Source organism: Macrobrachium rosenbergii, chromosome 49, assembly GCF_040412425.1.
Source record: "Macrobrachium rosenbergii isolate ZJJX-2024 chromosome 49, ASM4041242v1, whole genome shotgun sequence".
Classification (NCBI taxonomy): domain Eukaryota; kingdom Metazoa; phylum Arthropoda; class Malacostraca; order Decapoda; family Palaemonidae; genus Macrobrachium; species Macrobrachium rosenbergii.
The window spans coordinates 30,896,800-30,924,619 of record NC_089789.1 but is presented as its reverse complement, the minus strand read 5'-3'; the positions used below and the strand labels follow the sequence as shown (position 1 = coordinate 30,924,619).

General features: G+C 35.2%; 1 protein-coding gene across 1 annotated transcript in view; it reads right to left on the bottom strand.

Annotated features, from left to right (window-relative positions):
• Positions 1-11,138: 11,138 nt before the first annotated feature.
• Positions 11,139-27,820, bottom strand: part of LOC136832237 (uncharacterized) — a 28,611-nt gene continuing 11,929 nt past the window's right edge. Inside the window, exons 6-11 of the mRNA XM_067093089.1 lie at positions 27,068-27,230; positions 23,963-24,024; positions 21,780-21,878; positions 20,041-20,173; positions 19,652-19,915; positions 11,139-15,605 (exon numbers count right to left, since the gene is read on the bottom strand). Coding sequence (XP_066949190.1) covers positions 15,325-15,605; positions 19,652-19,915; positions 20,041-20,173; positions 21,780-21,878; positions 23,963-24,024; positions 27,068-27,230 — 1,002 coding nt within the window. The 3' untranslated portion in view covers positions 11,139-15,324. The remainder of the gene's footprint in view (positions 15,606-19,651; positions 19,916-20,040; positions 20,174-21,779; positions 21,879-23,962; positions 24,025-27,067; positions 27,231-27,820) is intronic.

Sequence of the window (27,820 nt, the reverse complement as noted above, 5' to 3'; positions counted from 1 at the left end):
TTTGCTCTGCTTTTATGCTCCATAGCAATGCTGAATTAAGTCATGTAACTTATCTTAATACAGGTAACAAATTGTAAGAAACTAAAAAGGAATTTCTAAGCCTTACAACATGGATGTTTGCTTCTGGAAATGAGTGCAAGACAGTTTCTCACGAGGAGCCTATACCTGTACTGAATGCCTCGGCAATGCACACGACCCAGACGTGGTTGTTCATGGTAGAAAAAGGCTTCGTACTTATCAACAGGTCAACACCAAAGGCGATTGTGATGAGATTTTATGCCATTCAGCTTCTTTGATTGTTTGCAGTCACTTCAGTGCTAAAACACAAGGACTGACTTGGATCGGGCAATACTGATCACAGCATGTCTTGTTCGATAATCTGTCTGGCTTCTGACTGTTTCCCACTGATTAAATGGATCAACTTTATGTATAGTAATGTACTGTGCCTACTTTTAATAGACGTTTTGGTTAAAACTGAGGTCTTTGACCACTGCACCAATGACATAATAGTCAAAGGTCTAAGTTTTAATCAGTATATTCTTAGTACCACAAACTAAAAACTGATTACTGTCTGGCATTACTATTATAAATAAGTCTAGAATTAATACTTGTGCTAATCCTTATGAGACACTGACTATAGATATTTTCACACATTTAACCTCATTCCAGTCCTAGAATCCTTCAGTGGTTTTGTTAATTTACCTAATAATAATTTACATACAGTACATGGGCATTAATGGTAAACAAAGTTCAACAAATAATAAATCACTCTCAGTTGGACTACCAATATTTTGCTGGAGGTCCATAATGCTAATCATTTATCAATTTGCCAGAACACGTGAAACGGTAAAAGAACGTGTTGCTAAAAATAATTCATACTTACCTTTGGCTGGTAAATCTCTCTCTCCTTCGTTACTTTATTGGAAATACTATTAATTCACCATGTGGGCAGATAGACTTCAAGATTAAACAGTCTTCAGTTGACATAAATCATCTTGATAGTAGTCACTCTGTATCAAGTTTTGTTCAAAGAAAATTTCAAAATCCCACAAAACCTAGGTAGTTTTACCATGTTTAACTAGTTTCAATAATTGTAGCAAAGTTTAGTTCACTTTTTTGTACATGCATTTTTTCCCGCAAGTTAAAATTCTGTATTGTAACAGTAAGCCTTTTGCATAGTATAGCCTACAAATCGATTGTAAAAACTATTGACCCATTTTACTTTCTCCAGTTCTTTCCAAGTACAGTGTCAGAAAAGTTGACCTTCACACCATTACATATATATACCTTAATGAAAGGCAAAATGCTTGCAGGAAATAATCTGGTTCTTGAAATGCCCATTTAGACCTAACGAGTTATACATCTATTGTTATACTGAAGACACTGGATAGGAATGCACACATGCTTAAACTGATTTAGTTTTATCATGAGCTTCATTAACCACAAAGCTCTCGCTGCCAGTCAGAGATTTTCTTGGTTGCTCATTGAATCTTGTTCATTAAATTTCAGTCAATGACTCCTCATTGATTATTGGCTTATTAAATCTCGATCAGGGGTGTCATTTGGGGGCTAGGATCATTTGCCCGCCTCAAGACACTGATGGCCCCCCCAAGACTTGGTTTGTCCTCTAGCCTTTGAAATAATAATAATAATAGTAGTGGTGGTGTGCCACATGTTGCTTTATTAACCCAATACAGCTCTTATATGGCTTAAAAATGCTCCAAAAGGCACACAAATTTCCAAACATTTCTCGGGGGTGCTTACAGCGTCCCCCCTATCCCCAGTTGATAAGGCTCGCTTCGCTCACCACCCCACCCATACCATACGTTCTAAACCTTTGCCCCCACGCCCAGAAAAATCTGAAATGGCACCATTGATCTCAATATCAAATTCCAAAAGCATTCCTTACCTCTTTCAGTTCATTCTTAGTCAGCAATAGGACTATCACTTGTACCTGAAGAAGGGAATGGCTACTCCCTCCATTACTTGGAACAGGTCTTTACAGTAAAAATCATGTTGGGATCAATCTGATCATAGATAAGGCAAGACCCCCTGGGACAAGAACTTGAGTTTAGTAAAAGTTCAGCTCAGGTACCAGTTTTTCTAGATTAGGCATCTGAGTAGTTCTGGGGTCATTGGATTACTGAGGCAACAAATGAGATTCAAGGTCAGAAAACTCTTTGACCATCTCTCCTAATTAGTGATCTTACTACTAATTTACTGTTTAACCGGAAAACAAAGTCAAAATTCTCGGCTCTTATATGGCCAGCTTATCTAACAATCAATCTCAACTTTTCCTTTCCTTCCATGATACACAGAAGAGTAGACCAGGAGTGGCTGTTGGGTCCACATTTATGAATTAAAGCCATTGAACTTTTAAACTCTCTTGACAGTTGTCATGGTCTTTCAAACATAAAAAAAAAAAAAAACTGGACATTGAATACATGAGCAGCAGGCAGAAAGGCAAAAGAAGGGACAGCCAACTCTGAAAAGGAGAACCTCTGATGTCAGAAGTCAGATGTCTCACTATTACAGATCAAAAAAAATTATAAATGTTTGTCTAACCAGTAGACAGTACCTTGCACGGAGGGAGGTTGACAAGAGGGGACCTGATATTCCCACATACTGTACTAACAAGCATGTATTTCCCAGGAAACATGGTTAAATACAAACAAATAGATGAAAGAACCTTCAACACTAGGCTAAAACAATTAAAAACAATTAATCACAACTAAGGCAAATAATGTAAATCAGTTATCTTAGAGAATTAAAGAAATTTGGCAATACGAAAGATGGACGTAAGATACAGCTATTTATAGTATTTTCATTTCAAGACCAATGAAAACTTATTGAGGGAAGGGGAGGTTCTTCCCCATGACAGAACCTCATGGGCTACATGAAAAACTAGACAGTTTAAACACTTTAATTTACTCAAAGAAATGGGCAGCAAAAAGCAGGTAAATAAATTACTAAAAACTAAAAGAACAGGAGTGTACTTTCGATATCAACATGTCAACTTTTACAAAAATACAATGCTCCATTCTGTTCTTTATTGCAAGATTATTATTATTATCATTATTATTCAGAGGATGAAACCTATTCATATGGAACAAGGCCACAGGCCTGATTTGAAATTCATGCTTCCAAAGAGTTTGGTGTTCATTAGGAAGAAGTAAGAGAGGTAAAGGGAAATACAGAGAAAGAGGTCCCACTTGTTAAAAGAGAGAAAATAAATTAATACATTAACAAACAGATAAAAATGTATTTAAATGCAAGGAGAATAGTATTAGGGTAGTAATGCATTGCACCTTCACTTGAATTTCTGAAGTTCCAATTGCACGACATCCTCTGGGAGGCTGTTCCACAGTCCAATGGTGTGAGTAATAAAGGACCTCTGGAACTGAGAAGTTTGACAGTGAGGCACGTTTATTGCATACTGGTGCTGCTGTTCAGCGAATCTGGTTGTTCTCCACAGATAAAGGGGATCAGGGATCAATTGTCAATGTGAAAGATCTCGGTTGAAATACAACTTATGAAAAGGCAACAAACAAGAGACCATCCGTTGATGGACCAAATGATAACTACTACCATTAGGAAACAGAAACCTGCCACCATGAACCACTCTATCTGAGAGATCAATCTCTGGCAGAAGCAGACATCCACACCAGAGAACAGTATTCTAGTAAAGGGAGTACAAATGACCTAAGACAGGTTGCACTGATTTTATTACTGTTATAAACATATGAGGCCTTACAAACAATACCTATCTTTCATGTGGTATTTGCTGAAACTTTCATTAGATGTTTCTCAAAAGTTAGATGTGAGTCAAAGGTTGCACCTGGAATAGCTAAAGCTTCAGATTTGTTCGGCAAAGTTCCATCCACCTGAAGGGGAGGATGGGGTGGAAAATCTGTATGAGATCTACTTATCAATAGTGTTTTTGTTTTAAGTACTGGAGTTCAGTCTCATACCCCGCCGACTACACCATTCCCTGATCCGGTCCATGTCCTGAATGAGGCTGAGGGCAGCTTCATTTCTCAAAAATAGAGACTTTACTACACCCACAAGTGTTGCATCATCAGCATACCTAACAATCTTGTTTTCCAGGCCAACAACCATGTCACTTGTATACACTAAAAATAACATTGGACCAAGAACATTGCCTGTGGAACTCCAGACACAATCGGTCTCGGTTCACTAAAGATCCTGACCACAGCAACTCGCTGCTGCCTACCTGTAAGGAAATCTTGTCAGAATGCCTATGCTGATTTACAGGTATGTGGAAATGAATAGGCTTTGCAAATTCAATATGCAATTTATTTTGTTCCTCTACAGATATACATCTACTGACACCAAAATATCAACATATCACAAATAAAAGCTCAGAGCTTTTAAAATGTTTCTCTTATACCTCAGAGTAAAATCTATTTGCATTTTGATGCAGATAATGAATCACATACCATACTAAACTCAAATCCCTTGTGCCAACAATCTGTTTGTTGGCAACTAAATGAAAAGTGTCATTCAAACTCCACAAAATGCATAATATATGAAAACAATTCTCATTTATAAGAGTAAGCATTTCCATTTTCATACTGGTGTTGACCTATAATGTTAGTTCAAATCAAAATTATACTTTAGTGTTTTGAATATATTAAAAGTGCTATTCTAAGCAGAAATACATATTCACATTTTTAATATTGAAATACATACTTTATGTAGATTAATATATTTAGCATCCAAATCACAACTCTCCACTCTTTTCTGTCAATCTAAGAAATGTTGAAACAATGAAACAAAATAAGCAGTCAATGGAAAATAAGCAATCATTGGAATTTATGTGTGAAAAGGAAAGTACTACATATATAACAAGGAAATCACCCCATATTATGAAATAGCATGGGGCAGATTTATCATAAAATTTGAATAACTTCAAACAGTTTTTTAAGATAAACTTTTCTTACTATGTTTTAGCTAGAATTGGCTATTGAGCCTTTTTACCAAAAATGCAAAATTAAAATTCACAATATATTCATCAAAAAACAGTTTTGCTTTGCACCGCATGGGATATGAATCTGCAACATTTATTACACTTGGTTCTACTACTGCACTACCCGAGTAAGTGACAACATAAGTGTCCTCAATTGAAACAAAGTCATATTCATAAGTTTTCAAATATAATATCTGCTCACTTCAAACACTTCAGATCCAAAATGAACCTATTCCTTCTCATATAACCCCATCAAGTGTCAAATATCTCAACCATTCAACACAGATTGAACAGCAAAAACTACTTTCAACTATCAAGACATCATAAGAACTAAGGATAAAATCTACAAGAGCCCCTAAAAAAAAAAAGAACAGGAATTGCAAGTGAGTTTTTTCTGGTTGGGAGAGGGACAAGACAATCCCTCATGTCAACGAATAAATCAAGAAATAAATATGAAATAAATAAGTTGCAAGACCATGGATACCACTACTCAAGACATTAAAATAAATAGTTACAACTACCTTAATCTACGCTCCAAGTTCTGAAAGTAATAACCCTACTAGGAACATACACAACCAGCAGCTAATGAGCTTTTTTGCTGTATGCACACACATTACCATTCTCACTACACTAATATTCAACTTGTATAAAAATACCACACAATCATATTACGATATATACTACACCATAGGAAACTGCTGATCCCTTGACACTGTGAACTATGGAAATTGTTATGAAACACAAATTAAAACATCATTAGCCATCTTGCAATGACAGCACTGACAAAGCTTACATTGGCCTCAAATACCATTATATTATGGACAATTAAAAACAATCACTTCTTTCACATTTATACTGAGAATTAATATACCCTTTATAAACCAGAATATTTTTCAACTTTTCTCCCATTTCCTATAACTTTTTAAATTCAACTTTCCTTATTTTGTTGTTAGATTCACTAAAGAATTTGGTGATCATTCCTATTATTATCATCCATTACTTTAACAAAACAGCTATGCCTCAAATCAAAGTCACATAGGACTAGACCAGCTTTTCCAGTAAAAGTAGCTCATATTTTTTAAGTCACATCTATAAACACAAATCCCTGTCGTAACCTTCCTCTATCACTAGAGAGAACCTCTTACTGCATCACATATATTAAAGCTGCCTTAGCAGGATGAATAAAGTGCAGAAGAGAAACCAATCACATGGGCTGGGAGACCGTTACTGTACTCCCATTCACATAAGGGGTCTGAACTTAGGATGCAAATTTTTATTTAAACTTTCTAATTGTCTTTAAATCTACTCTGAGTCATTACTGAAATGGGATGTAAACTTGTAGTTTTCTAGTATTCTTATCCTACTGGTAGTTAATCAAGTTGTTAATATGAGCTAAAATCTTCATGGATCTTAGTACATTCTGAACATTTCAAAAACAGCAAATCAAATAATGTCTGAGTGGCAAAGATTATGTATAAAAAAAGTTTTTACTTTTGGAGACAAGACTAGACATCCAATTTGAAAAATCCACAACTGTGTTTCTTCATATTTTTCACTGAGCCTTAAGTAAATATTTCTTCAGTTGTTGTAAGCATCATATAATAAACAAGGATATCTTGAGGTCAGATTACTACAGTAGTTACTATGAAGGTAGAAAAATACTGTAGCTGCAAAGTCTGTTACTAGTTTTGCAAATTAATCATAAAGCCTCACAGCTTAAACCTTTATGTTAAGCTTATATTTATAAATAGTGTAAAACTACCTTACAGATTATACTGATGCCATACCTTAGCATAAAGTACTGTGATGGTTACCAAATGCGTAGATGTGGCCATAATTCCGATTACAGTATTGTAAGCAAAACATGACTTGGCAAAACTGTCGAGAAATAAGCAGAAAATTTTCTTGTAAATCTTTTACACTGTATTACAATTGGACCAGAAATAAAGTTTTATTCTTAATCCTATAATATTTACTTATACTGTAAATAGACCATGAAGGAACAAAATCCATAACAAATGACATGAAAGTGCAGGTGAATTTTGGCTAACTCTTAATATGTAATGTAGTTTCCACAAATATCCCCTGGGCAGAAGTAAAGCAGCAATATCATCATCTAGATGAAAAAAAAATACAATATACACTAATGCATGGAAATGTGAGTCGATGGGAAATCTTCAAGATAGTAATGCCAACCATAATGTCCCTGATTAATCATTATTATTATTATTATATATTTCTTGGAAGAAGACCTGCTTAAAGGCAAACTTCATTAAAAAGAATGGCACTGTATGCTGTTGAGCTTATATTTCATCTTCTCAACTTGGCGTATAAGTTTCTTCACTTCTTCATGTAAATTATAAAGCAGCTGTCTGAAGTTTATTTATCATTCTAGCGCTTCGGTAGCCTTGCTACTACTGACAGAAGGTGAACGGCACCAGGGATACATGCAGGGAATATTCATACCCGAATGCAGGTTTACAAAGAGGAGTGATTTTTGATTGGTCAGTAATATTCCAGGAGCTGGCTGAGAGTCTGGCTGACTAACGTGGGCACTGATTGGTGCGCTGGGGCCTCTGCTCACAGCTAGAGGAGGAGGGTGGTTGTAGCACTGTCTCAGGGGCACTGCTCGTTGTTCTCCTGATGGTAGTCAGCAGGAGGAGGGCTTCCTGAGTAACATTTAGTGCAGGTTTCCACCGCAGAATGGTGAGGGCCTCCTTGTAGCACAGGCTGCAGTGGCCCATGTCCTGTTGAGGAGTCTGGTATTCCTTATGATCTGCTGGCATTGTAAGCACTGCTGTATTCCCTCATGCAGTGTTGTACACCGCCCACTCAGGTAGATGGATGGCGATCCTCTTAGAAAGGCGAGTCGTTGTCATACCAGTGTAATAATGATGGCATCCATTTATTATTATCATTATTAAAGGAAACTTCAGGAAGTGCAACATTTACTTTCTCAATTCTATTTTCTTTCGTCTTCCACAGGGATGTTTCTGAAGAACTCATCATACTTCATGGAAAATGAAAGTGGAGGTATGAAGACTAGAATTTTACTTTGCATTCATAAATAATCACTATTCACAAAGGATCAAATGCATTTCTCCTTGGTATGCACATCAAGGCATCTTCAGGGCAACTGAATAACAATGGATGCAATACCAGAAGGTTACATCTTACCATATACAGAAAATGGCCCAACTAAGGCTCAGGAACATCATTAGCCATCATGGGTCAATCAATTATTTTTGAGCCCTGGTACTCCTAGGGGAACTCTCAATCTTCCATGGTGGCTAATCTAACCATGATCCTCAATCAGTCCACTACCTGGTATTGCAGCCACTGTTAATCACTGACATGAATATGCCTTGATGTGCATGCCAAGGAGGAACACCTTGGATTCTTTAAAAAATAAGTGGTTGTAAATGAAAACTGTAAAATTGATGTGTTCTTGCAGATTTTGCTTATAGAATAAAAAGACATATGTTCTGCCCATGGGAAAAAAAAAGACCTCCTTTACTTAAAAAATGCAAGAGTTGAAGAAGTTGACTTAGATATCAAGAACTTTACCACTGCCAGCTCTTCAGTTCTGAGGAAAGCACTCTTGCCTCTAACTTATGGAAGGTGTATTTGTGAAAAATGCCATACTTTTCAATCTATATCAAAGGTGCCCAACCAAAGAAAGACTGTCTCAGAATGACAATGTGTTTACGGTGGTCACGAACTTCATGAAGGGAGGCATCAATCTCTGAATAGCTGGGAGTGATTTACATAATGGCCAGATTAAATCCTAACCAGGCAAGGATCCTTGTATGGTAAGGAGAAAGGGGGAACCACTTCAAAGAAGGGCATCAGTGTTGCTGGAATGTCTCCATTTTTGCAGTTAGCTGGGCATCTCCAAATGAGACAATATGATCACTGTACAGTATTCTAGTTCCCACGAAATCGCTAAAGGCTGATCCTGATAATGGAGGTTTCTGCCATATGGGATACCCTAAGGATTCTTTCCTGTAGCAAAAGAAGCCCAACACTGGAATCTTTTTTATTTACTGCTGTGGAACTGGAAACCATGAGGAATTTCTTGATGGGTCAAGAGAGTGGAGTGATAAGATAGGGTTTCCAGTGGGTTCTAAAAGCTTCTGATGCTGTGGAAACTGTAACATTTTCTATTGAAGAATTTGATTTCTTGCAAAGACTGAATGTGGCCATGCTCCTCCTCCTGAAGAGATTTATACCACACTAGTTTCTGCCTAATCACAAAAGTATGACAACTATGTGACAAGAAACTCTGACCCTAAGATCATTCTTCTAACCTTAAGGTATAGGCTAGATTAGACTAGGCCACCCTAATCAATAAAGCCTCAAGAATTGACATCTGACTGGCCACGTAACTGCTACACAGAGGCTGTGGCTGCAGAGATGTCTGGATATACCTGCAAGGAATAAGATATACTAGAACTATCTGGGAAGATGGCTCAAAGAAGATTCATTATGTAGAAATTAACAGCAAACATGTCCTCTCAAAAACAAGCTTTTGTTGACATATCCAAGAGTGACTTTCCTACATGACCTGGAGACTGACATGAGAGGCAGTGTTTTCCTTGGAAATGAACTACAACTGTATTTAAAATACTTTCCATTAGTAAAATACTATTCAAAATAGAGAAGGCAAAGAAAACTCCATTAGCAAAAGTCTACATTTGGGAAAGAAGTTAAATTTTCATTCCAATTATCACTACTTTACAAAACGCACAAGCAAAGAAACACAAAACAGGAATAATTCATTACATGGTTAAAGAGAAGTAGGTTTAAATAATGAAATGAGGTAAGTCTAGGAATACACAGTCATAAGAAATTTGATCCCAGATCCTTGGGGTGTGTACATGGTATGGCCATCCTGCCAACAGAACATCATCTTTCAGATGATTTGCTCTGTAACAACCACAAATGTGGGGCTAATGTAAATAATTGGTTTGTTATCAAATAAGCACCAATGAAATTGGGCTGCAGTTGTCATAAGTAACTGTATCAAACAATATTTATGGTGTTAACAGAAATCAATCTACTTGTGGATACTGCACTGTCACCTTTGTTATGACTAGTGTACTGATTTTGCAGAAACATTATTTGCAACACTATTTGTATGTTATTTCACTTTCCATATCTTTATTGTTTTATTTGCAGAGTTATTACTGTACCTAGTAGTTATCTTGTTATATTTTAACCAAACAAATGAGTTTAAGTTTTAAAATTTTATGGCTAGCATGAAAGGTTTCCTTTTTTCCCAATGCATCATGTTTACATACCACTGAGTTTTACACTATCACTGGTCTGGCCTACAGATTATGCTGACATATGTGAACATGGGGGTGGCCAATTTATACAATGATTGCTATTCATACATACATATATAATGACTAATATACAAATGCATACTACAATTACATCTTGTTAAGTTACAGCTTCTTAAATTTTGATAACTGGAGCCCCTAAAAATGTTAAAAAATCCTGACAAAATCTCTTTACAAAAGTAATTTTAAAAATCTGTCATTGTTGGTTAAAATTGGGAAAATTATATTAAATGTTTTGTTAAAGTTGTACAAAATTACATTTTCTAGTTGAGTCATGTGGAGCATTTGTCAAGTACGAATGGGCTACAGGAGCATGACAGATATGAGAGCCTGAATGACTTTGATAAAAAAAAATTGTACAGTATGAGAAAATTGCCATACGTCATGCCTATCCAGTTCATTTACTGTATTCATTTCTTTTGTCTGCCATGCCTTACATTCAAATACTTTCCCTTAAGTAAAAATTTAACAAAATTATCCCCAGTGTTCTTATGTTAAAAGATCTATATTACTTGATATCACTGGTATACCTATGAATACTAAAATTTGACAATATTTTTTGAATCTTAAGATCTGCCATATGCTCTTGGCTGAATCACGGTCAGAAACACAGAGTTTAGTGTAATGGTAGAGGTGTACAGTATTTCACTCGACAGTATACTTAAGAGTTATGTTATACAATATTAGGTTCTCATGCATTACCCATGGGTTAAATGAGTAAAATATGTGTTTCACAGTTGCCAGAGAATTTGCAATTTAATCATAATAGTAGGATTTCAGTGATCATAAAAACTGAAACTGGTTATAAAATTACTATATTCATTCTTGTTATGGTTGATGAAGTTTTGGTTATTTAGTCATCATCCTTACTACACATAGAAATCAGTCCATTCTGACTCCCATTTGCAAATATCCAGAAAGTCCTAAAAAAATCTGTATGATCCAAAAATGACAACAAAATGGATTTGGAAGTCACATGATAAATTAAAAATTTTTTTCATATAAGCTGTGTGGAGCTCCACAAAACTACATAAGTTCACTTGTCTAAATAAACATGATGTATGTTTAGGTGCTGTTCCATCTTCAAAATTAATTCTCACAATAAATTTTGAATGTATTAAAAATACTTCATTTAACATTACCTCTACATCTGTAAGATGTAACTAGAAGAGAGCTGCATAATTTATAGACTTTCTGTTAACGCGCACGCCCATATGAGCAGGAATCCTTCAAATTCTAACAAGAGCTGTTGACAGATTTGAATCTCCTTTAAAACAAAGATTTGAACAACAATAATCTGTTTCATGTGATGCTGATAAAGCAACAGGTCAAGGCAGTATGCATTGCACTTATGATACAGTACATATGTCTAGCAGAATGGGATGCACCTCCCACTAGATGAGAAGATACACCTCTCCATACAGAGCAAAGGTGGTCTATGACTTACCAGCTTTCTAGAAAGTGGAATTCCTATCTTTTGCTAAGTTTCCTGATGACTTACCAGCTTTCTAGAAAGTGGAATTCCTATCTTTTGCTAAGTTTCCTGAATTATTCACCCCATCTCTATAATATGCAGGTGTGTCACCATCTAAGAAACCTAAATTTATTTTTTTTCCTTGCATTGACTAAACATGTTTTGGACAGCCACGATCATCTCGGTCATCTTCAATACATCAAAAACTTCATATTGGCCAAAAACACACACTAAAGGTTCCAGTGTATCTACAACAAATACTTTGGTGTACAGTGGTAATTTAACTTAAAAAAAAGTAACAAAAATTAAGTGAACTTAACTCAACATGGTGAATGCAGTTATTTTCAAATTTAATGCACAATGGTTACATCTTTTCTACTACTGAAATAATGGGACGCTGAGGATTTCCAGTATCAAAACTAAGTATCAGTCGTTAGCTACTAATTAGAAAAAATCTGCATCCTCAAAATTTATGACAATTCATATCAATAAGTACATTCACTGTTAGTAGTTTCACAAAGGAACCTGCGCACAAAACTGATACCTTAAACTTCCATGACATGCCTTCTTATCTTCATGTATAATCAAGCCCAATACAAAAATCATCCCTCATTTTTTGCAGACCTAAAGCCAATCTGATAACCATCCACTTGGTGGCACTTCACAAGATTCAAGATTATTCTGGATATGATGTTACTTATAAACAACAGACCATTACCTACTACACATTTTGGCAATGAAGAAGTGGTTATACCAAAGGATGTAAACTGAAATATTAATCACATAACAGAACTTCCAATCTATCTCTTGCAAGTGACTGAGTACAGAGGAGCAATCCTCATCTACATATACAATACAAAAGAAAATTGTGGAAATTCTGTTCAGTTAGTAACACCATATAACTGTTCCTATGTAATCAACACTAAAAATGTTTGAACCACAACATAAATGAGCATTTATATATTTCAACTTTTAATAAAAGCAGTGATATAAGTAAACTGTTTAAACAATCTTTTCATTCACTAATGCTGCCTCTCTGGTACACCAACATTCTATATGTACTCACACACTAATTCACTCCTAGAATTTTATCCTCCTCAACTTATGAACCCAATATTGAAGTCAAATTTCTACTTTCTAGGTGAGTTTTATTTACTGACACAAGTAAACAAAACTATAACTTCACTTTTAATTCAGTCAACATAATGACCCAAGTTCTCTACATACATATATAGCTTTCTATCTAAATATGCAAAAGAACATGAAGGAACAATGATCCAATCCTTTATTCAGTACAGGTTTTTAAAATAAGGGGGGGAGGGGGAATGGCCAACTGCCATAAATAAAATTTCCTTGTAAAGTAACTTGACATATCTTATACAAATTGCACTCATATCATGTTGCTAAACTATTTTATGATACTACCCTTCTCCCTGAGTGACAAAACCAACATTACTGCCATAGCAGATAACAGATATGCTGTATAGAGAGGCACTCGCTTAAACTGAGTGTGGTTCATGATTTAATATTTAACATGCAATGCCAACATTTAAACTTACCTGTGACAATGCACAACTGCACTTTACATCACATCATAAGCAAATGAAAAAGTAAAAATCTGTGCAGTTCATGATCCAGTTAGAATATTAAGTTCTTTAGGTGACATGTAATACTACTAAGAAACTGAAGGAGTGGTTATTTCTACTTATCAGGTACACTATAAAAACTGCATTCTACAATTATGAACAACAGCTGTCAATCTTGCATTAATCAATGAGCAATTAATTACTTATTTGGCATATTAATACCACTACAATGCCTCACAATTTCTATTAAGTATAATACCATGTAATTAAAATACTATACGATAAAAAGTAACTAAAATACATCTTTACAAAAAAATAATACTCAATACCTTTTATATACTTCTTCCCTTATCATTACCCTACTTTCCAAAGGCATGGTAACTTTACAATTCCTTCCTTTCTTTCAAAAGACCTTTAACTAATATATTTTAGTTCTGAATTAACTGAACCTAATGCAAAAATAATACATAACCTTTCTTCACATAAATATATTTTTAATACTAAAGGGAAGATGTAGCATAACAGTTACGAGTTCTGTGTTTTGAATAAATACTATCAACAACAGCTTCATTTCTGCCTCTGTAATCTTCAGCTATATTCCCAGCACAGAAATATGTCACATGAAGAAACGTAACTTTCATACACCCTTTGCTGCCTCCAAGTCTACAACTGAACGCTTGCACATAGTAATAAATAAAACATTCACAGCGCATATCACTATAAAACCTTCGCTTACTATCATCACAAAGACTTGGCAATATTATTGCACAGGCTAAGAGATGAATCACATGACTATTTAGAAAATCGGCCACCAATTAGCAATCACAGAATACATTAGATTCACACTGGAGTATTTCCAAATAAGAGAAACCTGAATAACAAATACCATATATTCAGTGTGACATAATACTACTGTCATTTACAATACTAAAAACTACAGTAAACAGGACTCATTATATGAGCACTAACGATAATGTACAAATGCACATTCAAATTTAAAGTTTATCAAATTTTAAATAATTCTAAATTAAAGTTAAAGTTTTTCAATTATATATAGCAGCAAGTTTCAAACTTCATCACAGGTAATATTAATTAAATTCTTAACATTGGCACAAATGACACTCTTCCTATTTTTACTTTGTATTCATAAATAATACAAAGGATCTCTTGTATCAATTACCCATTATGATAACTTTTTAAAATTTGTACACACTTACTGTAAATATCACTCTCATACAAGTACTTGGAAGGATAAAACAAATAAAATCATGGACACTTCTCTCCTCAATTACACAATGCACAATGGCCAATCGCAATCCTAATTTATCTATGGTTGAACCTGTTCATACCTTCACATCTGTTTCATGGTAATTATTCTAATCTGTTTGCAGAAGATCTTCAAGGTAAAAAATGTATCTTCCAAGATCCAAGTCATAACATGCCCATCCAAAATTAACCTATCTATCTTCCCATCAGGTGTATGAATAAATCAAAACATACAATATCAAACATCTGGTAACCTCAATCAATACTCTACCTCCACCAAAACTCTTCGGTGAAAACTTTCCATGCCTTACAACCCTTACAGAAAGATAACACAGAAGTTCCTATTTCAAAATACATGTATTTATCACCTCATAGACCTTCAGAGGAACATCATACCAAAAGAGATCCTAAACACATGATACTGATCACTTACTATAAATACCAGCCATCTTTACTTGTCATTTTACATGTCATGGTAACTTTTTGTTACCTCACGTCAAGTTGTCAACCTACTATAGCTGTAGAGTAAATATATAATGGAGATAAACAGCTCCACATTTAACATTAACTTTCCTTTTCACAAGTAAATCATACTTGTCTATGACACCTTGAAAGTCTTAAATCAGAAAACGACAACTAAATAAAACAGAAAATCTCATCTTACGTAACTTCAAGTATTGAGTCCTCCTCGCTTTGCTGGTTGTCATGACGTAACGTTATGTTTACCATATCTAAAGGGGTGACTCCAAAAACAGCAGGCAGCATCCAAAGCATGTCTGCCTCACTTTTCAGCTGATCGTTCTCATTTTGCAACTCCTCTTGTTGTTTGTACAGTTCTAGTTTTTGCTCACGTAACTGTAGAAGTGTAGTTGCAAGTTGCAAGTTATGGCTTCTGGCAATCTCACTACTTTGTTTCAGTGACTTTATTTCTTGTTCTCGTTCTGGGAAAAAACAAAATAAAATTTGCAATTATACATAAATTACCTACACTAAGTTCAGTCTCCCATAAAAAAAAAAAGATTTACAGAAACTATACATACAGCCAATCCTTCAAGCTTTGAGATAAAATCTCCATGGAAAGAGAAATAAGTTCTAGTCTGAGTGGGTAAAACTCAATTCTCCTTCCACTCTGACTAAGCTAATTACTATTGCAAGAACTGAATTAAGACAGCATACATCTTAGGAAATAAAATATTTTTGTCAACCTCACAAACCACTGCATGGCTTAAATACTTACACAACTGCTTCACTACAACATACAGTATTTGTTTCACTATACACCCAATACTTATATTGGAGTGCCCATTTTGTTTCTCACAAAACAGTCTTAAAGTTCTTCAAATGAAGTAGAGTTGCAGTGGTGTCGTTGAAGTTTAGAGCACATGCTCAATGAGATCCATCATATCTCTGCCGTTTCATTTTTTGTTTCTCTGTACTAGTGAGCATTTTGTTCCACAGACTTTTGAGACTTTACATTACTGACTGCCTCTCATTTTTGTTGATGTCTTGTGCTTTTCAATTCATCCTTTTTTTTACCTTAGCTTTCATACAATGGTAATTCACACTGACTTATACTTAATGTGATTAGGTGAGAGATTTCAGTCCTTGGTGGCCACCATTGGTTGGTAGAGATAAAAGAAAACACTGGCACCTAAGTTTCACAGGAATAAATTTATTGGATTTTGATATGCAACCATCAGTGCATCTGCATCCAGAAAAAACTCTCATTAATAGAACAATTCATAAGTGAGCTAGACCTAGCAGATATTGAAATGAATGAGACTGATAATTGCCTTCTTACCTTGTAATCGTAGCTTCTTTGATTCCAGAATAACTAACCTATCATGCTCCTGCTGAGGCCTCACTATGCATCAAACCGTCATCTTAAAGGTAAGATTACACAAAATTTACAGTACATTATCTAATTTGGTTAGGCATTCGGTTGACACGTTGCACTGTATTTAATGCATTGTTGTTAATAGTTTGTTGTCTTCAGGATATGATTCTGTGCTGAATGTAATTAATTTTCAAGACTGCATGTGTGCCTCTATACATACACGAGCATCACATTACAAAACACTATGCACACACTGTGGAAGCTCCCTTTCTCTCTCTCTCTCTGGCACAGTATTTTCATTAACATTTAATGCATAATAGTATTGTACTTAATGCAGTAATGTAGTGTTACATATACATACATTCTTCTCTCTCTCTCTCTCTCTCTCTCTCTCTCTCTCTCTCTCTCTCTCTCTCTCTCTCTCTCTATAACTTTTTTTTCATAAAAAATAACCCAAAGAGAAAGGCAGAAAGATAAACAAATGTCATATTCTTTATGGAAAAAAAGTTTGACGTTGCAAATTTTACATATCTTGTAAGCATAAGTATGTAGAGCTACTGCAATTGGCTATGTTTTTGTTATACTATACTGTACAGTACTGCATTGTACATATTTTTAGAAGCATTTAATTTTGCAAACTTACCTCTGAAATCGAATGATAAATAAACCAATATTTTAAACGGAATGATAATTATAAAATTAAAACTTTTATAACAAAATTAACTGGATACTTACCTACTGTTAAAGTTAAGCTTACGTCTTGGAGCCATTAGGTGCGACTGGTATTCAAAATAAACAAAAGAAAAACATTGCGTGGCTCAGATGGACTGTCTTTAATCACCTGTTTCCCACCCAATGGTTGGAATGTTTACTTTCTTGTCAGAATTCTTCCTTACCACCCATTAAGAAGTGAGGAGGCTGGGTGAGTTTCCATTATTTGGGATGAATTTTAACAACTGTTAAAGTTAACTGACTAACACATATAATGAGGATGGTGAGTTAGTGCAGCCTGAGAAACATCCACTCAGCTAAATGAAACAAAAGCATTTTAAAAGGGGAAAAGCTTCTAAACATTCTTACCTGTTGTGTGATCCTTCCTGGTAAGTACTGCCACCAAATGGTGGATCCACAGCAGAGTGTAAGGTCCTCATAGTGAGACTTGTTGGAGGCTCCTTACAAGGAAAATAGATTCTGTCTTGCAGAGTACTACTGACTCCTGTGCCAGAGTCAAAAACCCACAAATGACAGTCCAACACTATAGACAACAACTACTTCAGATATGAAGGTACACTCCTATACACTAATGTGTACATTCATGCTTCCCAAACTACTGGAGAGAAAGCAAGCTTAATCTCATACTTAGTTCAGGAGAAAATTGTCCTCACCAGAGCAACTGACCAAAGGACTTTGCAATTCTTTTATGAAATTTTGATGTCTTGCAAATAACGCTTAGAAAAAAAAATGAGTTGCACTTCCACGAGCTGCACTGACAACTTTCTCTAGCAAAACGTTTTAAGAATTAATTAAAAGACATGCTTACAGCACAGACATCATATGGTTTACTTTCAAAATCTGTAAAAGATCCAGCTTCAATTCAGCATGTGCTGACTTAATTAGGCAATGTGGAACAAGGGCATAGCACTCTTGGACACAGGAGTGTTTGACTTCCTAACACCACAGAATAAATTCATAACTCCTCTTCCAAGTTTAAGTATGTCCAGATAAATTCTCAAGTGCTCTAACTGGACATAGTAGAACTTCCTCTTCATTGCCTACTACAGAAGTTGAATTAAGCACCATCACAAATCTGAGGAAGGACTTTGCTATGACATCATTTTAGCTATAAACAATGGAGGAAGAGAGACAGGCATCTCCTTGAACAAAGCCCACAAAAAAGAAAGGGTTTGATGCTCACTAATACACTTTGTCGTAGCAAGACCTAAAATATTCCAAGTTCTATAGGATGCAATATCAAAATGCTCAAACTGAGGTAACATAAAAACTGAAGGATTACATCCAACTTAAATCCTAAACAATGACACGAGGATTTTGGGCTTCCAGCTCAAAAGATCAGAAGACCTCTTTCAAATCTAAGTCATGCGAGATATTCAATTTAGCATGCTGCAGAACTAAAGACCACATAGAGCAATATCCTCTAATTGCTGGACCATGAAGCTGTCTTGCATACCTACAATACCTGTACCCAAAAAAGTTCAGTTGTTGGATATCCCTTGGCACAAGCACCATGTTCAAAAAACAGACTAATGTAGATGATGCAGTCTAACAGTGAAGAACCTTCTAAACTTAAAAGATTCCCTAGCCGTTCTCGAAAAGAACATCCAAAAACAAACCAACAGAAAACCGAGTACATTTAACAATCTGTTGGACACCTATCAAAACCAGCAACAGAAGTAGACTGACCAGCTATAGGTATTTGTACCTACCAGTCCCCTGGTGGGGGGTGGAGGAAGTAGATGGATAAGGAATGGATATTCATAGAAAACTGAGCGTTCTCGTATCTTTTTTTTTTTTATCTGTCTAACTACAGCTAGCGCAGAAGTAAAAGCTATATAATGGAGAGGTAAGGTTCATTTCAAAAACGTACTTTACACCGTATGGAATTGCTGTACATTAAAAGCTTTGCAAGTTGACTCCAGGGTATTGTACATGCTGTAACCTTTTGTTATTTTAACAGGAAGACAGATCTCAAACTGTCTGTTGAGTTAAGGAACCACTGTATAATACTGATCAACTTTACCTTGTTTGAGAGAGAGAGAGAGAGAGAGAGAGAGAGAGAGAGAGAGAGAGAGAGAGAGAGAGAGAGAGAGAGAGAGAGAGAGAGATAACACTGAATTCTACATATATTACCAAGGAGAAAGACAAAACTGTAACTGAAGAAGGAGAATCACTTATCTGAGTATCTGAGGAACAGAAGGTTTATTTTCAACGTGCGAATCCCATGACATCAGAAAATTTCACTAAAAGAAATCATAAATTGAAATAGCCATTGTTTTGAGCATTTTCAAAACATGTTGAAAGCTAATTAATTAGGAATTCGTAGTCATTTAAAATAACAGATTCTCCAGACTTATTTTTCTGTCACCTATGGACTGATCAATCATTTCTCTTTAATAAAAACTCTTATCTCACCTAGCATCTTGGCCATTACGCCCTCCAAAGCATCAGCCATGCTGCTCATGCCACAATTAGGGCCAATTTGTTCATCTCTCTCTTCAGCTGCATCATCATCTTCTTCCTCTTCCTCCTCCTCTTCTTCCTCTTCATCCTCTTCATCTCCATCATGATCATCTTCTTCATTATGTGCTGGTGGTGACTGTTTAATGTGTGTCAATATGGACCGTGAATCTTCTGAAGAACACATAGGACATACCCCAGGAGGTAAATGTTTAACCCCTGTAAAGTAGTAGAGGATAGAAATAATTCAACATACAATTCCTACTTTTCTATCTTTCGACAATTTCACATTCTTAAATACCTCAACAGTTATCTCAGCGCCAAAGTACAGGAATGAAACGAACCTGGTCTTGAGCACCGAGTCTGAGATGATACAGTACACCCACAATTGCTACAATCTCCACTTCTGCCAGCAGCTGCAGCCTTCTGTCGCTCTTCTTCTGCCAGTCGCTCTCGTTGATACTCTCCAGTGATAGCCTGAATTAGAGATAATTCAATAGTTTCATTTAAATGTGCTCAAGACAACAGATAATTCAATATATGTTTCATTTAAATGTGCTCAACACAGCAAACACCAAAACACCTAATTACTGAGAAAGCCAAGGAATATTCAACCATCTTCCTCAGTATTCCACAAAGATAGCTCTAGTAAGTCCAATTTTTAATTCATTACCAATGAAAAAAGAACACTTGGGAATGCCATCTGTAGAATTCAGCATCTGGATCTCTGTTTGGATAACTGAAAGCACTCAGCATTTTTTCCTTTCAATTATGTTTTGCTTAACTGGAGTATTTATAATGGGTCATCTTAAGTGACAAACAAAGCTGCCTTACAATATCCTCAAACCTTCATATTGTGCCATGGTCTATACCCTCTACAGTTGTAGGACTGAATCCCTTGCTCAAAGGTGTGTTAATGCTTTTCTTTATTATCAAGTTATGAAATGGATATACTGTTTTACCTAATGGTGCATGTCATCTACTTAGTACAATAAAATCTACACACAATTTGTTATATATATCTAGCTTTAATAATTTCTTGTTTGTTATTTCTCATCTGTTGTTCCTTTCTTTTCTCCCAATAATGATAAAATGTTGAGCACTTTCATGCTCTTTGGTTCATCCCACAAAGAAAGCATGCATAATATGAATAACAAAAAACAATTCTACCTTCTAGGGCATTATTGTACATGTATAATAAGAGGGCTGTATTACCACAATCTAATTCTTGAGCAAGAGCAACCCTGACTGCCTTGAAAAAATTAACTATTATACACTATTACTTCTATGCCATAGACAACAAAGATAATTCTTTGATTTTTTAATATACACCACTACACTAACTAAAGATAGAAGAATGTTTCACTACTTAAGAGGTAAAAAAGAATTGCTGGATCAAATGAGGCTTTAAATTATGTTTTTTTTAACTGCAACACAGTACTTAGAAAAATAACAAGTAGTTATAGCAATACTAACCAAAGGTACTTCCTCAGTGACCTCTGTTCACAAAAAAGATAAGCTAAACAGTGATGCACTAAATTATAAACATGTCATTTATGTTGCAATCATATGGAATCTCTGGTACAGGTCTGAGTATTTCCTTTTTTACCAATGTACTTTATATTAATTTCCTTCAAGCTCAAGCTTTTACTCTTCTGTGTACATCTGTGTGGATTGTAATGAAAGTCAGAAGCACCTCAATTAACAGATGCTTTTCGGATCTACCTTTCTGATAAGTAACACTACATTACAGCCTGCACTTGAATATTTTTTAGATACCTTATAGCCAGAAGCAATTCCACTTATTTCCTAAACTAAAATAACCTGTGCCTGTATTTTAAACTTGACATTCAATTCATATTAATAAAAATCTATCATATTTATAATGGTAGCATAGCATAATAATGTACAGTAACTGACAATTACACAAGTCCATTAAGTTGATGTTACTGCATATAACTTCTAACATTTTCTATGGATTTAGTTATAACTATGTAAAAAAAAAAAGTTACTGGTACAATCTTTCAACAATGCTATGATTATTTTAACAACAAATTACAAGATAAGCCATTAGGCAACACACCTGCAAATGCTGCTTCCCATATAAGTGTCCACGTTTATTGTGAAGGGAGGTGAACAGCTGATCACATATTCTGCAGTAAAGTTCTTCACTTTCATCATCCTGAGAAAAAATTATATATGTACGTTACAGGTTAAACTTGCATCTACCTTAAGGCAAAACTGCAGAACTACAAATTTACACTATTACTAGGTGTTGGATGTCCAAAACGTGGAGTAATCCATTTCAAAATTATTAAAATTACAGCTGGGGTACTACCAGACTGTGCCTGAGAAGGGGAAATCCACCAATAAATTCAATACAGGTAATTATTATTCTTTGTCTGATTAAGCAAATCTGAAGGACACGGGAACAATTCTAGGATTTGTATAGTTAGGTAACAACATAATTCTCTTAGTGATTTGATCTGTTACTAACAAGACAAAAAATAAGATAGGCTTGATTGATTACTGACAAGCGTTTCTGAATCAACATGACAACCAGTCTGTGGCTGGGATTTTTGAGTTAAACAATAGCAAAACTCTAAGAAGATTAAGAAGATCCTGTCATCAGTCTTGTGGTAACAGCCTGTGTCCTTTCAGAAATTAATCATGACACGAAAATTCGCCACTGGGTAACTCCAGTATTTAGTGAGGTACACAGGCAATCCAAGGTACGTCATTAAAGTCCATCTTCAGACAGCCCACATTCGTATAAAATACACAGACAATGTGAAGCATATGGAGATAATCAGTTCTAGTCCAGCAGAAAATTTGGGTAGTCTACATGATCCTAAAAAGTGATGACAGAGCAACTGTACTACAAAACCAGCAACTGCTGGAAGACCACACAATCACCAGACAGGATAGGCAAAAATCATCCAAATCATCCAAGTCAGATTTAATTTCAACATCAATACAGGCAGTCCCCGGTTAACGGCGGGGTTCCGTTCCAGCCGAGCGCCAATAACCGAAAATTTTTGTTAACCGGAACATCACAATAATTATGGTAACACACGGCATTTACGACACCGTAAGCGCCAATAAACCACTTGCTGACGCCGATAAACTTCTTAATGGCGCTGAAAATCACTTACCGACGCCAATAAACCGCCTACTGACGCTGATAAACCTCCTACTGACGCTGATAAACCACTTACTGATGACGATAAACCACCTAATGACGCTGATAAACTGCTTACCGGTACTGATGAACCACATACTGGCACCAAAAATCTGGTTAACGATGTTGTTAGCCAAATGCTGGAAAACCAAAATGCCGTTAGCCCCAATAAGTGGGGACTGCCTGCATTACTATAAAGCAACCATTCAATCTTTCACAATTCCCCTACCTGCACTACTGAACTCTTCTCTGTGCAATACCAAGTCACAATAAACTGCAAAAATGTGAGTAAAATTGCACATGTGAAAATGAAGGTGTTGAGCTAAGATCAAACTAAAAGAGTCAATATTATAAACTATTATAATGAGGCAAAAAAATTAACAAAAACAGGTAAGAACAAATACAAAACAATTACAAGGAATGTATACTTGTCATTAAAGCAAAATAGACACATATTTACATAGATTATTGAACCCTACTAATGATCACTTAAAGGGTAAAATGTGAAAAGGATGAAATAAGAATAAAGTATCTATTAAAGATATTGATATAAGGATAAAGAGTTTTAGGTAATCCTGCAGTTATGGAAAACTGTCTTGGAAGATAAAAGCACTGCAGACACAAAAAGAGTCAGCTACCCGCTTTGGGCCAAAGGATCTAGGTAGCATATGCAATACTGCAATTGCTCTTTCTGTTAGACAAAAGACTGTACTGTCTGGGACAATTGAAAACCATGGATGTTAGCTGTATATGACTGACAGGTTGTTGTTGTTGTTGTTTTAGTTTAAGCTGGCCTTATACTAGCCTGGGCTCTTGCTCTTGGGCAGCACACAAGGGTAAAATATTTGTGGCAAAACAATTTCTTTAACATTCAAATCAAATGTTAAATGACAGGTTTGTGGCAAAACAATTTCTTTAACATTCAAATCTAATGTTAAATGACAGGTTTGTGGCAAAACACTTCCCTTAACATTTGATCTTGCCTTAAGAGGAAAAATTTCAAAAGCTCATCCATTCTTAACTAACTGTTAAAAGCCTTGGCTCACAATTGCTAAAATTTTCAAAATAAAATATTCAGTACTTACATCAATCTCATCAGTGAAATCAGATGATTCTTCTGTTGTAGTGCCTCCTTTTTTTATAACATCTGTATTAAAGTAAAAAGTAATTAAAAAACATGACTGGCCACATTTGTGATCAAGGAACTTCCCTAAGTACATCAAAGTCCTGCTAAATAAAGAAGCATGAGCCTACCAAACCCCCTGTTGTACAGCAAACAACTAGTCACTTCACGATGTCTGAACCATCAGGTGCTTGTAAAGTGGGTTTGGGAGGTGGCACATTCCCACTTTACAGTGAGAATGGAAGAGAGGAATAAAAAATCAGCACAAAGTAAAGTAGAAACAATCTGTTTGAAAAAAAAAAAGTTTGCATGAACAAAACCTGTCACAAAGACTATCTGAGATAGTCATGGGATGAGCTGCTGATGATAAAAAGTAGCATAATGGAATAAAGGATGATGCAGAGTGAAGTAAGTATATGAACTGGTGAAATAAAAGTCATCTCTTCTTTAGGATACAGGATGGCATTACCTGGATATTTCCTACAAAAAATAAGATATCTGGTGATTAATGGGTTTGTACTGAAAAATGTATTTTTGTTTGAAAAAAAGATAAAAATTTTATTGAAAAATGTAGTTTTGTTTAAAAGAAAATAAATTTTTTCATTTGTATTTTTCCTAGCTATACAAACATTTACCTTTTGTGTATGAGTATTCCTCAGCTTGCACTGAGGTAAAACTACTATAAGAAAGGCAAAAATTTATATTTCTGTAGGAACCAAAGTTGCTTTTGTTGCTTAAAAGAAATGATATCTATCTCACTCAACATAAACAACAATAAGCACAAAATGAGGCATAAAGTACAAACAATGCAATAAGATGGGAAAAGCAATGCAGGCCCAAGTGGAAATACATAAAAGACTGGGGGTCAACTTGGCTTTGCCAAGCATGACGAAAGGAAGTACAGTAGTTTTGATTTGATTTCTATAGATTTTAGGCATACATGCCAAGCACTGGGGCAACTGAGGCCATTCAGCACTGAAACAGAAATTGACAGTAAAAGGTTTGAAAGGTGTAACAGGAGGAAAACCTCGCAGTTGCACTATGAATCAATTGGTAAGAGAGGGTGGACAGTAAGATGGAAGAAAGAGAATATGAACGGAGGTACAGTAAAAGGAATGAAAGCAATTGCAGCTAGGGCCTGAAGGGACACTGCAAAGACCCTTAAGTAATGCCAACGTTGCACCGCATGAGGTGCACTGACGGCACTAACACCCTACGGGGGAAAGGAGATAGTGGCTAATGCTAAATATAGTGTTTTTACATTAGAAAATATTTTCTATATTAACCAAAAAAAACCTTGCTCATGGTTCCAAGTCACACTAACTTGATAATATTTCCAGGTCACACTAACTTGATAATATTTCCAGGTCACACTAACTTGACAACATCGACAATAGAAAAGTCCTAATGCACATTAACAGCCCATGCTTCACTGGCCAAGAAAAAAAGGTGTCATTCCTCTGTGATAGCCTCCATCTCCAAAGGTGAGGAGATGGGAGGAGGGCACTAAAGACTTACGATAAATGATTTGTGGAAATATACAGTATCCTGAATTGCAATTTAGGAGGGAGATCAATGAAGCAGAGAATAGACTAGGAGGCATACCAAATATAGTATACAATATACAAAGACATGAAGCTAACTCTAGTTGGAAAAAAAAAAGGGTGAAAGCACTTACAATTCAGTGGTTGCAGTGGTTACTATCACCTTACTTGGTCAAAAAAAATCACCTGGGAAAATCACATGTAAACTTTTCAATTTCCTTTATCTGATGACAAAACTGAGTGATTATTATTAAATGATAGTGAATTAAATGAAATAAGGCAATTCACCGAATACAGCAAAGACAAAAGAACTGAAGAGCCGTTTACTGTACAACAAAGGATCCCAGACACATGAATTCACTTAACTATAAACACTGACCTGGTTACTGCTGCTTTCTTAGCAGGATTTGGGTGTATTTCTGATGAAAATCACCACACACAAATGTATACAATTGCAGATACAGTACTGTATTTGGTTTTTTGTGAAAAAATAACATAGAACAATGCTGCACTGAAACAAATGACAAAAGCTTCTTTCAATATTAATAACAAACTCTATGGTTTAAAGGTTGTAGAGTATCTAATTTATGTGAATACACTATCAAATCCCAAGTTTGAGAATTTGATTAGTATATATTCATGACAATAACATAAAAGTCCTAAATCTTTTAACTTCATTATAGTATACAGCTCAATACCTATATCTTATTACAGCATTTTAAACCACAATTTTCAACTACTCACACAGAAAATTATTTACAACCATCAGCCAGCTTCTCTGGGTAAGCAGCAATCTTTAAAATTACCTCTTTGTTTTTCTAAGGAAATCTATTCAAGTGAAAGTAGTCTTAGCCCAATACATTATTACACAGAACTTCATGACATAACCTTGAGCTGTGACAAATGCTAGTTGTTTTCCTAGATGGGGAACCTTGAAAAGGATCATTCTAACATGGTGACTCAATAAGTTATTGTGAAAGACTGAGACTTTCTTTATATTCCATTCATTTCTTCTGCACTTGACAAGATCTATGAAAAAAAAAATTTTTAAGAAAATGTGATTGACACGATCTATAAAAACAGTACCTAGGAAAGTTACTTAGGGTACATAACACAAGCACTGTGCATATTCAAAATATGACATCCTAAAACAAATCCTCATAAATCAAAAGTTATTGATCTAACTCCAAATTCTACAAATGGTTTGCCAGTAAGCAACACCAGAAATTTACAACAATATACAGTATTCTTAAGAAATACTATGCAAATGGTCTGTTTATAGAACACATTGCATATTACAGAGAAGATCAAAATTTACAGAGAAGACCAAAATACTGTATAGTAAAAAGCAAAATATATACTCATCCTCTCCACAAGGTTGTCATGCATTCCGAACAAAAATAATAAATATAAAAAATATTCAGCTTTACAAAAGTTCAATTAAGTATACAGTCAGCCACAGCTCATATCTTTTAAATTTGATTTACTCAATCCAAAATAGCACTGCACTAAAGCATACTTACTCTTCATGCGTTTCTTTCTTAATAGAAGTTGGTAATCATGGGACTGCCTGTAAGCCTGAAGTTCATTACGATACCGGCGTTTCTCTTGCTCTGACCTTGAAATGAATGCTGCTTTTTGCTCTGCAGTCATAGATGACCACTCAGCTCCAAGGAGCTTCGTAACCTAGGATTAAAATCAATTACACAACTTTCAATTATTTGTAAGAGATACCTTAACTTATGCATAAATAGTTACATTAATTTTTCTGTATCCAGATTAATGCAGTCAAGGCTCTGATGGATAATGGAAACTAATGGACATGATGAAAAACACTCTACAGATGTAAAATGGCAACTTCATACCCTTACTACACCATCTTGTCAATACCACATAACCATATACACTAAATATGCTTAGAAACAACAAACAACACACTATAGAATGCTTATAAAAAAAACACTGAATACACTGTACAGTATGGTGCACAAAATGAAAACTGAATTGTGCAGTATACTGTATACAGGTCTATAAAAAAATGAATACTGAATATATATATATATATATATATATATATATATATATATATATATATATATATATATATATATATATATATATATATATATATGAGAGAGAGAGAGAGAGAGAGAGAGAGAGAGAGAGAGAGAGAGAGAGAGAGAGAGAGATATATATTCTCTCATCAGTATTTTCTCATTGGTGAACATACTCAAAAACTTTGCAAACTTGTGGCCTCTCATCTACAAAACATTGCA